At 42.5% G+C, this 13661-nt stretch overlaps 1 protein-coding gene across 1 annotated transcript in view; it reads right to left on the bottom strand.

Annotated features, from left to right (window-relative positions):
- The window catches only part of EXD2 (exonuclease 3'-5' domain containing 2), a 17828-nt gene extending 11228 nt beyond the window's left edge, over positions 1-6600 (bottom strand). The window contains exons 1-4 of the mRNA XM_032774802.2: positions 6501-6600; positions 4053-4447; positions 2117-2373; positions 213-339 (exon numbers count right to left, since the gene is read on the bottom strand). Coding sequence (XP_032630693.1) covers positions 213-339; positions 2117-2373; positions 4053-4391 — 723 coding nt within the window. The 5' untranslated portion in view covers positions 4392-4447; positions 6501-6600. The remainder of the gene's footprint in view (positions 1-212; positions 340-2116; positions 2374-4052; positions 4448-6500) is intronic.
- Positions 6601-13661: the final 7061 nt, after the last annotated feature.

The raw sequence follows: 13661 nt of genomic DNA, 5'->3' as shown, positions 1-13661 counted from the left end.
CCCACCCCCACACACACCCCTCCAAGACAGGAAATTATCCCCATTTAAAGAGAGGGAAACTGAAGCAGAGAGAGATGAAACATCTGGACCAGTCACACTCTGAGCTTGTGGCAGAGCTGGAACAGACCCCAGATCTCTTGACTCCAAATCCTGTCCTTTAGCCACAAGACTATTCCTCCTCACAAAAGAATAGCTACAATCAGAAGACACACCTGGTCTGGAGTCAGCTCTTCTGCCTCCCAGTTGCTGCAGCGCAAATGAAGAGATTTGTCGAGAGGGCAGTTTAAGATGCTCTCAGCTAGAGATTTGAGGCTGAGTCCATTACAGAGCAGATCCTTCCTTCAGTTTAACAAACAAAAGCAAATAAATGGATAAAAGAACCAATCAACTTGAAAAATGTTTGCATCCACCCCGAATTTATTTGAACAAGAGGAACTACTGAAGTGTGTGATTAGATGATATATGTGTCAGTGACCACTATCGGAACAGGACACCTGCTCATCTGTAAGCTTCACTGGCTAAGCTAGCATAGCTCTTGGTTCTTTAGGTCACTGGTTAGTTTTAGAGCAGAAGATCTCAAGCATGAATGTAACCAATTCCCTCTTGAAGCTGTTTCACATAATACAGACACTAGACCATTACAGAATCTAAGAATTTCTTTTTGAGAGAAAGAGTGGGGATCTTTCCATCAGCTGTCTGCCTCTGAATGAAAGGAGAGAGATCGTACAGTAACAGGCAAGTTTGCTGTATGGAATTGAAATGCCACTTGACCAAATGGCGAGGAATGGGCTACATTTTGCTGAGAAATGAGAGATCCAGTCACTGCTTTAGAGGAGAAGAATCAGAAAATACACATTTCAACTGCCCGATGAAAGACTTAAGGATTCCATATTCTCTAATCATCGTTGCTAAAGTGGCAGCACAAGACCAACAGACCTACATACCAAATCAGGTACACAGGACAGAGGCCTGTAAAATATTGCAATTGAGGAGTGTTTCTAGGCAAAAGGTTATAACTTTATTCCTTTAACATGAAAGTAATATTAGAAAATATTGTTGTATCTTCAATGTTTCACTGGAAACAGAATTATTAAAGGAAAAAATTAAAAGCTGATTAATTTTGTACATTTCTCAAGAAGTCTGATAATCATCTCTTTCCACTCATGTGCTGACCACTCAATTTACATAGTTAGAATTTGTTTGTGGGTCTTCCTTGATCACTGAGCACTATATCCAATATGCATGTCAGTTTGCTCTCCCCTCCTCCAAAAGCAATGTAGGCCAAATCCAAATATTTAGGTGGGAGGAAGGAAGATAGGGTCTCCAATATTTGAAGTTTAACTTTCCTTTCAGTAGTCACCATGCACATAAATGAACAGTTAAGTTGCCGTGTTTATGTACATGGTGTAAATGGTGACAGGCAATGTTTCAAATCCTGGCTGTTAGATACGGAGCCAGTCTGAGAAGGCTGTTCACTTGATTATGATATAACCAGTGTTTTCCATGGTGTGAAAGCCCATAAGCACTCAGAATGGGTCTGCAAGACCCCTTTCAAGAGGACAAAATTAGTAGTACACCCTAGAAGATGGAGAGAAAAAACAGTCTACTGTATATGGAGACCAGGTGTATTTCCCTTTCTACCTCTTTAAAGTCTTTGTCTTAATCATCAAGACTCTCTTACAATTCAGTACTAGTTTAGTTTGAAATTGTGAGCCACTGGGTAGAAGTTCCAAGCAGGGTGTATATATTGTAAGTATTAGTTGAGTTCCTAATAGACGCCCTCATTACAAAACCCACCACCACAAATGGTACTACTTGGCTTCCATACTTACAGCCTCAGCACAGAGCGCAAGGACTGAATGGGCCATGGAGACTCTACCCCCTTGTCCCCGGAAGAGTTGTTCTGCCTGGGTCATAGTTTGAGGCATACTGCAAGGGGATGGATGGGGAGGGAAAAAAGAGGAGGCTTGCACTACTGCTACCCAGGCCATAACTGTTTGAGGACAAATCCAGGACTACCAATGTAGCATCCTTCATCAGAATCAAATTCATTTTTTAAGATTTCCAATTAAAATTGTACACCTCAAGTACACTGCTGTTGCCTATGGATACACACCTCTGTCTCATTGCGAGGTACCGGAGGTCTACGCTCCCTTTGACTGCAAGGCCATAGTCCTGAAGTAGCTTGCAAGAATCTTCCCAACATCCGACTCCAACTTTTAATATAGTGCTATCTACCAAGATGTTCAGTAAAGACTTTGGGACAGTCTGTCCATTGCTGACCAACTTGGGTAATCGAACAAGAATGCAAAAGCCACTGGAAGAGGCCATCTGCAAGAGGGATACAGGACTGGCCTTTCCTTCCACTGACACCTGAAATCAAAGAACCAAACAGCACTGGCGTTAGAGTATTAGTGTCTGGGTATAGAACAAGCCACAACAGAATCATAGGCATTACAGATACAAAAGACCTAGTAAGTGATCTAGTCCAGCGTACCTCAAATGCGGCAACCAGGGCCTTTTGCTTGCAGCCACAGCATGCTGGGTTGTGATTGGGAGGGGGCAAAGTAGTGGCCCCTCCCTCTCCTTGGTGCTTCTGGATGCACCGCCTTGGTGTTGGCTGCTGGGGCTGGGCCCTGCCCAACTCTGGAGACACCTGGGGCACAATGCTGGAGGAGCAGGCAGCCAGTGACTTCCCCACCTTCCCAGGGGCAGTGAGGCTTAGGCCATGGGGCTACAGGCTCCAGCTGCATAGTAGTAGGCCCCATCCTCTGGACACCGAGCTTCAGGCTCCAACCCACTTACTGCCTCCCCTGGCCCCCATCCAGGGCTTAATTCGTCCCCAGGCTTGACAGGGCTGAGTAAGTCTCACTTTTCACAGCAGATCTGTATGTTTGTTAATATCACTTTTCACGAGAGACTTACTAGCTGGCAATAAATAAATTACAATGATTTGGATGTGTATATGTGCATATTTATTTGTTTTTCCTAAAGCTAACTAAGTTTGTTAGAGAAAAGTGTGAGAGCGGCCACCAGCAAGAGTTGGTGGCTGCACTCTGAGGCCACCAAATAATTTGTCCTGAGAACCCGTCCACTGTAGCATTGTTTCATACAGTATATTCTCCAGTGCATTATCAAGTCTAATTTTAAGAGACACAAGCAATATAGCTTCCCCCATTTTCCTTGGGTGACTATTTCACAGCCTAACAGATTTCATCATTCGGTCCTTTTTTTCCCCCCTTAGTTTGGTTAATGTATGCAGTGTAGGTGAAATTCACCCTCCAGAAGAGGGCCAGCCCAGGGTCTAGACATCACTTAAATCCCACTGAAAACCAGTTGTGAACACTTAAATAAGCCTTGTGCTGGCCCTCTTCTGGGAATTTCACGTTCTGTTAGGTCCAATATTTTACATGTTCAATTATAAATAGCTGCAATTTCTCCTCTTTTAGTTTATTTTTAACTAGTTATAGTTTTTAAAATAGGTAAGCTCCTTAAAAAATAAGGCTAAATTAATACAATTCTAGCAAGTTAACTTGAAAGAAACACTGTACAAATATATAGTATCTAATCAATCAAAAACAGTTATAATTCCATCAATAGAATATGTTAAGAGTTATTCCAAAAGTTTAACAAATGATGATCTCAATACATTTCAAATCCATGCTCGGTTAATTTAAGTTTTTATTAAAATCAAAATCAATAGACCCTTATTGGGTTCCCTGGTGATAACCACACAGGCAATTTCAAGAGTCATTTCTGGTGTGTCCATTCTAACTACTTAAACCAGAAATGAATCATAGAATCTCAGGGTTGGAATGGACCTCAGGAGGTCATCTAGTCCAACCCCCTGCTCAAAGCAGGATCAATCCCCAACTAAATCATCCCAGCCAGGGCTTTGTCAAGCCTGACCTTAAAAACCTCTAAGGAAGGAGATTCCACCACCTCCCTAGGTAATCCAATGGTGTTGATCCAAGAAATATTCAAAGCCTCATCAATTCTCTGCCTTTGCCCTAGGAGACTGGAGAACAGATTTTCCTTGATCAAACACTTACCCACTCGCAGTCAATCCCAAGGATTGGACACCTCTGCAGCTCCTTCTTCAGTAATGGTTCCACTCGATCCCACTCCTCTGCCTCTGAAATTATCACTATTTCTGCACCAAGGATCTTCTCTACCCAGGAAATGGTGAGAGAACTAACACATGAATGTAACTCCTTCTCCTCCACTTCCGTCAGTTCCTCATCTTCTGACCTTCTCAGAGCTCCAACTTGGTTACAACCACGACAGACTCTTTTTTTTCGATGCTGGCTTACTTTCCACAAAACCAGACCCCCTACTGCAATGCCCAACAGGGTGGCCACAGTAACTGTCACTGCTGTTTGTCTGGGCATTTTTCCTCCTCCGCCGCTTCACCCACTCAAAATAGCACTAAAGATTTTCTTATAGACTGCAATGAAAAAAGCAGGACAGATGAATAGATGTTTAAGAATTTATTCAAAATTTCTTTAATATAAAACTAAGAAAATCAAACTGCCACTATTCAGACAAAGACCTAAGTACAGCTCAGGATCATAAAGCAACATGGAATTTTTAAAATGTACTGGACTCTGTTCAGCAGTAAATAAGGAATCAAAGCAAATGACACACCCAGGAGAATGGGTGAGTTAAATGCTAATGAGTCTAAATTCAGGTCTTGGTTACACCAATTACACCAAAATCTAGAGTAATTCCACTCATTTACATCACTGTAACTAAAAAGAATTTGGTCCAGAATCCAGTATTTCTCAAACTTCTGAAAGCTCATGTCTCACTCCTTCAACCCCAGCAAGTGCTGCTAAAGGCCCAAGCAACTGAAATTCTCATGATATTCGTCTAATTTGATGAGCAACATAATAGTTCACAATGCTGACATTTAAAGCCTCAATACCAGCATCTACGTATGTCACCCATTAAAATGATTGGGGCAGTTCACACCTTTGACCTGTTTTTAAAATCAAAGAAGACTCCGCAAAACAACTGGGAGGTCCAGACAGACAGGGATGTGCCCAAAGCTTTGGTAAGTGCTGCCGTAATGTATGCATTTGGGGAACACCTATTTCTACTTCATCAGTGAATATAAGTACTTCTATGATCCTGCACAGCAGTAATTCCTTGGATCCCAACACCTGATCTACACTAGAAAATTAGGTCAGTTTAAGTAAGTTGGTAAGGGATGTGAAAAATTCACACCTCTGAGCAGCATTGTTAACCAGCCTAAATCCCCATGTAGAATTCTTTCATCAACCTAGTTACTGCCTCTCAGGGACATGGATCACCCCTCATGTCAGCATAGGTAGTGTCTACACTGAAGCGCTACCATGGCAGAGCTGCATTGCTGTAGCATATTATAGTTTAGACCTGGTCTTAAGGTATGCCTACACTTAGACTTATATCGATATAACTACATTGGTCGGGGGTGTGAATTTTTCACACCCCTGAGTCATGTAGTTACACAACCTAATGTCCAGTGTAGGCAGCGCTATGTCCGCAGGAGAGCTTCTCCTGTCAACACAGCTACAACCTGTCGCAGAGGTGGATTAACTAGACTGACAGAAGCAGCTGTCTCATCAGCACAGCAATGTCTTCACTTAAGCACCACAGCGGTGCAACTGCATCGATGCAGTGTTTTAACTGTAGACCTGCACTAAGTAATATAGGCCCTGATAGTACAAGGTGACTATGCACCCATGTGTAGCCCCACTTACTTTAATGTCCTCCAGTGTAAACCACCTAATTTTCAGGTGGAGTTTGATGAAGGGGACCATCTGATGATGCAGCCTATGATGGCAGGGGTTGAACTCAATGACACGGGGTCCCATCCTGTCCTATGTCCACAAGTGTGCCTGGAAAGCCACTCATTTGCAGGATGGGGTTCTAATACTCCAATCCTGCACACAGTTTCAAGCATGTGAGTACCTGCAGATGTGAGCAGCACTGACTTCACTGGAAGGACTCACGTCCTGCACGGTTACAAGTGTCTGTTTGCAGGACTGAGGCCTCTGGCCCCGATCCTGCAAGCCGAATCACGTGGGAGGAGCCAGGCAGCACCATACCCCCCCGCACTCCCCCATCCCAGATCCGGGAAACAGCTGGACACATCAGCAGGGAGAGACCAACATGAGACACCCCGCAGGCTGCTCTGGACCCCACAAGCACGAGGAGAACACACCCCCTTGTAAACCCTGCCCTTGGCCAGCCCGGCACTGCCGCAGCGCGGGAACAGCGCGACCCCACCGCGCACATCTGGCGGGGCGCGGGGAGAACCCCACGCGGGGATTCCTGGGGCTGGGCCACATTTGGGGTCTGCCGCGGTAGGATGCCTGGGGCTGGGCGCTCGAGGAGGCGCCATCGGCAGCCGGGCGCGGCAGGGAAGAAGCAGCAGCAGCACCATGTTCCAGCAGCCCCCCGCCCCCGTACAGAGAACCGCGCGCCGGGTTCCGCAGCCACCCGCTGCCCCTCACCTGTCTGCGCCTGGGCCCGCAGCGGAACGCCGGCTTCTCTCCGGCAGCAGGAACCCACCGCGCTGCAGCCCCCGCATCCTGCTGCACCCACAGACGGTTCCGGCGGGTACACAGCCGGAGCGCCCGTATTAACGGACACTTCCGGTCTCGTGTTCCTACGGGGTGGAGCCTCCCGTGTAGCCCGGAGTTCGTCTAGGCCTGCGGGCGCTGCCATCTTGTACGGCAAGCGCGGTCCGGCTGGGTAGGGCTGTGTTGAGTCCAGTTATCCTGGAGGCTCGGGTTAATAGCTGGTCTGTGGTTAGATCAGTGCTGCAAAGCTCCGTGCACGTCATAAAATATCTAGATAAACTTTCTAGTTCATGATGGAGAAAGGTGATCAGATGTCACAATTTTATGGAGACAGTCCAGATATTTGGGGCTTTTTCTTATGTAGGCACCTATTACCATTAGGGTGACCAGATGTCTTGATTTTATAATTACAGTCCAGATTTTTGGGTCTTTTTGTTATACAGGGTCCTTTTATCCCCCACCCCCCATCCTGATTTTTCACACTTGCTGTCTGGTCACCCTAATTACCCTCAACCCCTTGTCCTGATTTTTCAAATTTGCTGTCTATGCTGGAGAGCAGCCTGTGGTTGTAGGGATGTTGGTACCAACTCTATAGGAGGTCAAAGAGAGACGTGCAGGTTGTGGAAGCTAAAATGAGATTATTAGGTGAAATATATAAATCCTTGGTCTCCACAGTAACTTTGTCTGAAATACCTCCAGTGCTACATGTAGGGCTGGCTAGGGCCACATCTACCCTAGTGAGCTTAGAGCCACACATCTGTACTGCTGTAAGATCACTCCAGTAGCCACTCTATGCCATCAACATAATTATTAAACCACCTCCAATGAGCGGCGATAGCTATATCGGCACTAGCGTAGATGCACTTATATCAGTAAAAAGGTATCTTATGATCCTGGAGTATTTGCAGAATTGCAAGAAGAACCAAATGAGTGGGAAACATGATGATTCGATGGAGGACAGATTGCCATTGGACATAGCAAGAACAAATTCAAGGTTGTTGGTGGCATTCACAGAGCAGCTGCAGGTGGTGCAGCGCTGCTTCTGGACCCAAGAAATAAGCATTGACTGGTTGGGTTGCTTTATAATGCAGGTTTGGAATGATAAGCGGTGGCTGCAGAACTTTCAGATGTGCAAGGCTACATTCTTGGATCTGTGCACTGAGCCTGCCCCAGCCCTCCCCTTAGGGACACCAAAATGAGAGCTGCACTGACAGTGGAGAAGCGAGTGGCGATTGTTCTGTGGAAACTTGCTATGCCAGATTGCTACTGGCCTGGTGGGAATCCCAGTGATTATAACTGCCTGCTCTGTCCTGTACAACATCTCTGAAGCAAAGTGGGAAAAGTTGCCACCGGGCAGAGGGCAGAGGTGCACCGGCTGTCTGCTGAATTTGAACTACCGGATATAAGTTTATTAGAAGAGCTCAATGCAGCAATGAATGATTTTGAAAGACCATTTTAATAGAAACCAGAGTAATGTGTGTTGTCAAAGTGTGCTCTACCTGGCCCTGCTCTTTTGTGATCTGGAAGGAATCATATGGTGACTGCTGTAGGAATATAACATTGTCAATGCACCTATTAATTTTGTTTCTGAATGATTCTATGAATTATGTGACACTGTGCCGTAAGAGGTAATTTGTTGACGTCCAAACTGCTGAGCACTTCAAACTGCTTAGTTTGGGTTAGTCCTTCAGGACATATAAAGCTTGCATATATAGCTGCCACTGTTTCCTTTTGGAATCTCTGACTCTAACACAGTTGTGTGTGTGTGTTTTACATCCTTTAACCTTGTAAATAACTCTCATTTCTTTTTCCTAGTTAATAAATTAGAGGAAGAACATGAAGGCATATAAAACTGTTTTAAAATTAGGCACACAGTCAAAACTAAACATTATAAATGTCTGCACACCAGTGTGAGAAATTAGGAGCAAAAGTTGGTGAATTACAGTACCTGGTAATTGGAGAGGACTTTGACATAACAAACATTTTTGAAATATGATAGAATGATGGAAAATAAACTATATTCTGTATTAGTTGGGTAGAAGCTATACAGAGAAAATAGATTACGTAGTAGAAATTGGAAAAATCACACTATACTTGAAAGATTTCATGGAAACCTATGAAAAACATTGCTGTGTATAGAAGACCATATACTAGAATCTGTATGGATACAAATCCAAATTCATCCAAATGTTAATATACCAATATGGTTATATTACCTGCCTCCAGGTCAAGAAAAAGATAACAAGTGTTAAATCTTGACGGAGATGTCAGCTGCCTGCATATAAACTAGTCATATGTCACAAGGTTAAAAGAGGCAGTTTCTTGACACTTAAAATTATTTTGTTTCTTGGAAAAGTTAGTTCTGCAGCACAGAAGAGGAGAGGATACTCTCAACCTACTACTAAGTAACAAAGAGAAAGTTCTTTCTTTAAAAAAAAAAAAAGTTGTAACTATAGTTGAGTCATTAAGCAATAGTCATCACAGCATAATTAAATTCAACATCCTTGGGGGAGGGATTGTACCAAAAATCAATGATATCAAACTTTAGAAAGGGGGATTTTTTAAAATAAATGAAGTTATTTAAAAAGCTCCTAAAGTTTAAAGTGAGGAAATTAAAATATTTACATTCAGCATGGAAGCTACTTGAGGAAACCAGAAGTCATGTATACCCTTAAACTAAAATGAAAGCAAGAAGGCAAGACAAAATACAGTCTGTTAAATGGAGCCTGCAAAAGTTTATCTGAGCCAAACAGGCATCCTTCATTAAATGGAAATCCATCCCCACTGAAGCCAGTAGAAAGGAACATAAACGTAGCAAACGTAGGATGAAAATTGGGAAGTCAAAAAAGGAACTATGAGAAAGAAAAACAGGCAATGGGAAAAACACAAAATAAAGAACAAGAAGAAAAGTGTAAAATGGAAAATAACCTCCACCCTTCCCAAAATAAATATAAAATTAAGAGACAACCTGGAAAAAAGATAGAGACAGACAAACTCAGGAAATAAAAAGGACAAAAACCAACTGAGAAGCAGCAACCATACCCAGGCATGGCAAGAGAGTACATGGTGGGAACAAGTACTGATATATAATAAACATGAGACTCCGACACAATGACGTTGGGACCATTAGACAATGCTGCTGTATATATATGTGCCAGGGGACAGAGTTCTGGTTGTTTAGTGAGAACTTTAAGTTGTGTACTGGATTTTGCAAAAAGGCCTAAATAAGGTAGGTGACCAAAATCCATTGGAATTCAGTAGTATTTGGGCACCTAACTTCTTTAAACTTTTTTGAAAATCTCAGCTTTATATTTCCAAACTTTTATATGGTTAAAATCTCAACTATCTGTGTCATGGTATAAAACCCCACTCTGAACCTTAGAGTCCAAAAGCTGGGGTACCAGCATGAATCCCCCTAAGCTTAATTACCAGCTTAGATCTTGTAGTGCTGCCACCAACCAGGACTTGGAGTGCCTGGTATACTCTGGTCCCCCCAAAACCTTCCCTGGGGACCCTCAAGACCCAAACCCCCTGAGTCTCACAACAAAGGGAAATAAACCATTTCCCGTCCCTCCTCTCTTCCTCCTAAGATTCCATGCCCCTCCCTGGGACAGCTAGGAGCACTGGATTCAACTCCTTGAAATCTTAAAACAGAGAGGAATGTTACTCCGCCCCTTCCTCTTTTCCCCTCAACTCAGAGGCAAACAGATGTCAAGCTCCATGAGATTAAAACAAAAGAAATTCACCTTTCCCCTCCTCCTTCATTCTCCTTCTCCACAAATCCCTGGTGAGTAACAGACTCAGTTCTTTGAGCCTTAACCAAGGGGGAAAAATTACTAGGTCTTAAAAGAAAAGCTTTTAATAAAAGAATAACAAAGTAAAAATTATCGTCTGTAAATCAAGATGGAATATTACAGGGTCTTTCAGCTAATAGAACACTAGAGAGAATCCTCCCCCAGCTATACATACAAATTAAAAAATCTTCCAGCAAAATACCATTAAAACCTTCCAGCCAAAATACACATTGTCAAATAAAGAAACAATCAAAAAGAACTCAACCGCCTTTCTACTGTTGTACTTACTAAAATTTGAACAGAAATTAGAGAGCCTGTAGGTACGTGTGGTCACTCTCAGAACCCAGAGAGAACAACAGACAAAGAAAAACACACACAACAAAGACTTCTCTCCACCCAGATTTCTAAAGTATCTTGTCTCCTGATTGGTCTTCTGGTCAGGTGTTCCAGGTTCACTGTTTGTTAACCCCTTACAGGTAAAAGAGACATTAACCCTTAACTATCTGTTTATGACAGTCTGCATTCAGTGTATGGAGACACTGAAACAATGACAGTTGTTGCTTAAAATTGCTTTGACATTGTGACAGTTTGGGGATGTGTTGTCACATTGTGAATTTCATTTTGTTTTTACCATTTAGGATTGTAACTTTCATTGTAGATTAGAGCATCCATTTTGTGGCAGAGGCGTGAGACATAGTGGATAGATTGTCCTTGAGAAGCTGTGACAGAACCATCAACATTGTACTATGCTTTGTTACAAGAACAATGTTTTTTTTTATCACCACAGGGCTATTGACTTTGAATGTCTCTCTACACAGAAGCTAAAGGAGAACAGGCCTGGAACATAGTCCTTACCCCCAAGCTTGCAGGCAGCACCTGAGGAAATGCGGGACAGAGTTGATTTTAAAAGAGGTGTTTCTCTAATCAAGGGAAGCCATTCCACCACTAAAAATAAGATGGCCAGGCCAAGATGGTTGGAAGGGCTGCCTGGCCTAAGGACTCAGACCAATTCCAGTGATCACAGAAGTGGTGAGGTCAGACTAAGGGGAATTGCATTGGGAGTTTGTCATTTACCATAGATCTGTAATTTTCTTTCTTTTTTTTTTTTTTTTTTTTTTTTTTTTTAAGACTAATGTGTTTGTGATTAAGATATTCCTTTGCTGAGCCTCTGTTCCTTGCTGTACTGCCATGTAGTCCCTGAAGAGGTTAATTGAGAAACCCGAGCTTCCATAGTGAAGTGGACTTTGGGGGAATGTGCCTAAGCAGCTGGGGGTTCAGAAGGGTTATGGAACTGGTTTTGGGGTCCAAGGCAGCCAGGCTGTGAGGCACCACTGCCCAAGAAAGGTGTCAGAGGCAAAATCTGTCTCTAGGAATGGGAGATCTAAAGCTAAGAACCAGTTACTCTACTAGGGGGCTTAGAAACACATGGGATTCAATGGTTGAATCCAATCACTACAGACTGGTGTCTGTTCAGAGACAGGGATTGGCTAGGTTGAAACAGACAGTTTCTCTTTTAAAGTGTTTATTTGGCTCTCTAAAGCAATTGGAGTTTTGTTCAAAAAAATGAAAAAAGTTAAAAAAAAATAATATTTTTTACAAAGAGGATAATTTGTAGAGAGAGGTAAAGAATAATGGAAACCCCATGTCTGCTCTGAATGTAGTTTCACCACCATAACAGAATCGTATCATCTAGTGAATTTTAAGTCTTTATTTTTCCTGTTGTCACTAGCACAAGCATTGTCCAGTAAACGGCAATTCTCTTTGACGGCTCATCTAACCATCTACAGAGCAGTTTATTCACATAAAAGGAGCAAATTAAAAATAAATGAAAGCAACTGATGCATGAGTACATTTTGGCAAAAATACAAATTACAAAAGCCTGACAGGGATGCTGTCAAATATGAGAAGGTAACCAAATGAGTAAACATTAAATGCACACATTCTTATTATGAGAAACCTGTTTCAGCAGTTAACAAGGAACCTTTGCATCTGGAAACAGTAGGGCTGCCTAGTTAGCTAAACAAGACTCTACCTCTCAGTAGTTTGATTTGAGACATCTGTGCAAAGGTTTCAGCCAAAGATCCCAATTTTTTAAATAATAGTATTAGCTCTTTTCGTAACAGGGAGAAGACTAGAGTACGACTCAATATTTCAAAGGAAAATCAATGGTAACCAATAATCAAAAAGAAGAGACTCAAATCCAGAGTTATAAAGTGCTGTTAGAAGACAATGAACAAAAAGCCACATGTGGCCTCCGCTGGTCCACTGATAATTAAAATACATACTGCTTGGGGCCCAATCATGCACTCCATATGCAAGCCAAAATCTCATTTTAAGTTAACTGTAACTTGCTTTTTAAGTCAAAATGTAAACCGAGTGTGATTAATGCAGTGATGTCAGCCTGGGATTTAAAGAGAAAATGTAATAGCTCTAAAATGTGTCCTATTCATCTCACTCAGGATTACTGAAATGTCAGCATTGTTAACTATTTAATTGCACACGTACAAAATGAGAGGGTTGGACATTTTACAAAGATTGCAATATCGCGCATGTCATCATGCATCAACACTGTCTCTAATGCCCTGCATTTCTGGTGTAGGTCTTCTTCACGTATAGTAGTGAGGAGTTTTGGAATATCATACAACATCTCAAATATACATCCCAAATGTTCCTTGAGCTGCATGAAACGTTCTTCAACTGACAGTATTGCATAATCTAGCACCTGGTTAAAGAATTCAACTTTGAATTGTTGTTTGGGGTTTCTTATGGAATTATCCCATGCCCTGTGATCAAAATGTCTTCTCCATCTGTGACTCTTGTATTCTTGAATGGGTGGGAATATAGCTTCAATGTGAAGTTCCTCTGCCAACTTCTGTGCACTCTTCAGAATGTTTTGAAATCCCTCATCTGACTAGTAAGACTTTAGGTATGACTTTGCTTCGTCCAGTTGTTTCATTGCTCCAGATATGTCAAAGTCAACATCTTGGAGTCTCTTGCTTACATTTATTTCAGATAGTATGTCATGGCACAACACTAAGCCACACAAAAATTTGAAGTTACGTATGTTTCTGGTGAGTCCATTTCCCTCTGCTGCTGTTCTCCCACAAACAGTTCCCGTCATAGCATTATCCTCCATAATGGCAACTATGGCATCATCTATCTTCCCAATTTGGTGTTTGATAGGCTTTATTGCTTCCACTTGACTTTCTCATTGCGTGGCACTCAGAGGTTTCAGTGTTAGAGAGGATGTTCCCAGATGTTGCTTCAAAATTTGCCATCGATGAGTTGAGGCATAGAA

Source organism: Chelonoidis abingdonii, chromosome 4, assembly GCF_003597395.2.
Source record: "Chelonoidis abingdonii isolate Lonesome George chromosome 4, CheloAbing_2.0, whole genome shotgun sequence".
Classification (NCBI taxonomy): domain Eukaryota; kingdom Metazoa; phylum Chordata; order Testudines; family Testudinidae; genus Chelonoidis; species Chelonoidis abingdonii.
This window is presented reverse-complemented; position numbering and strand designations above follow the sequence as displayed.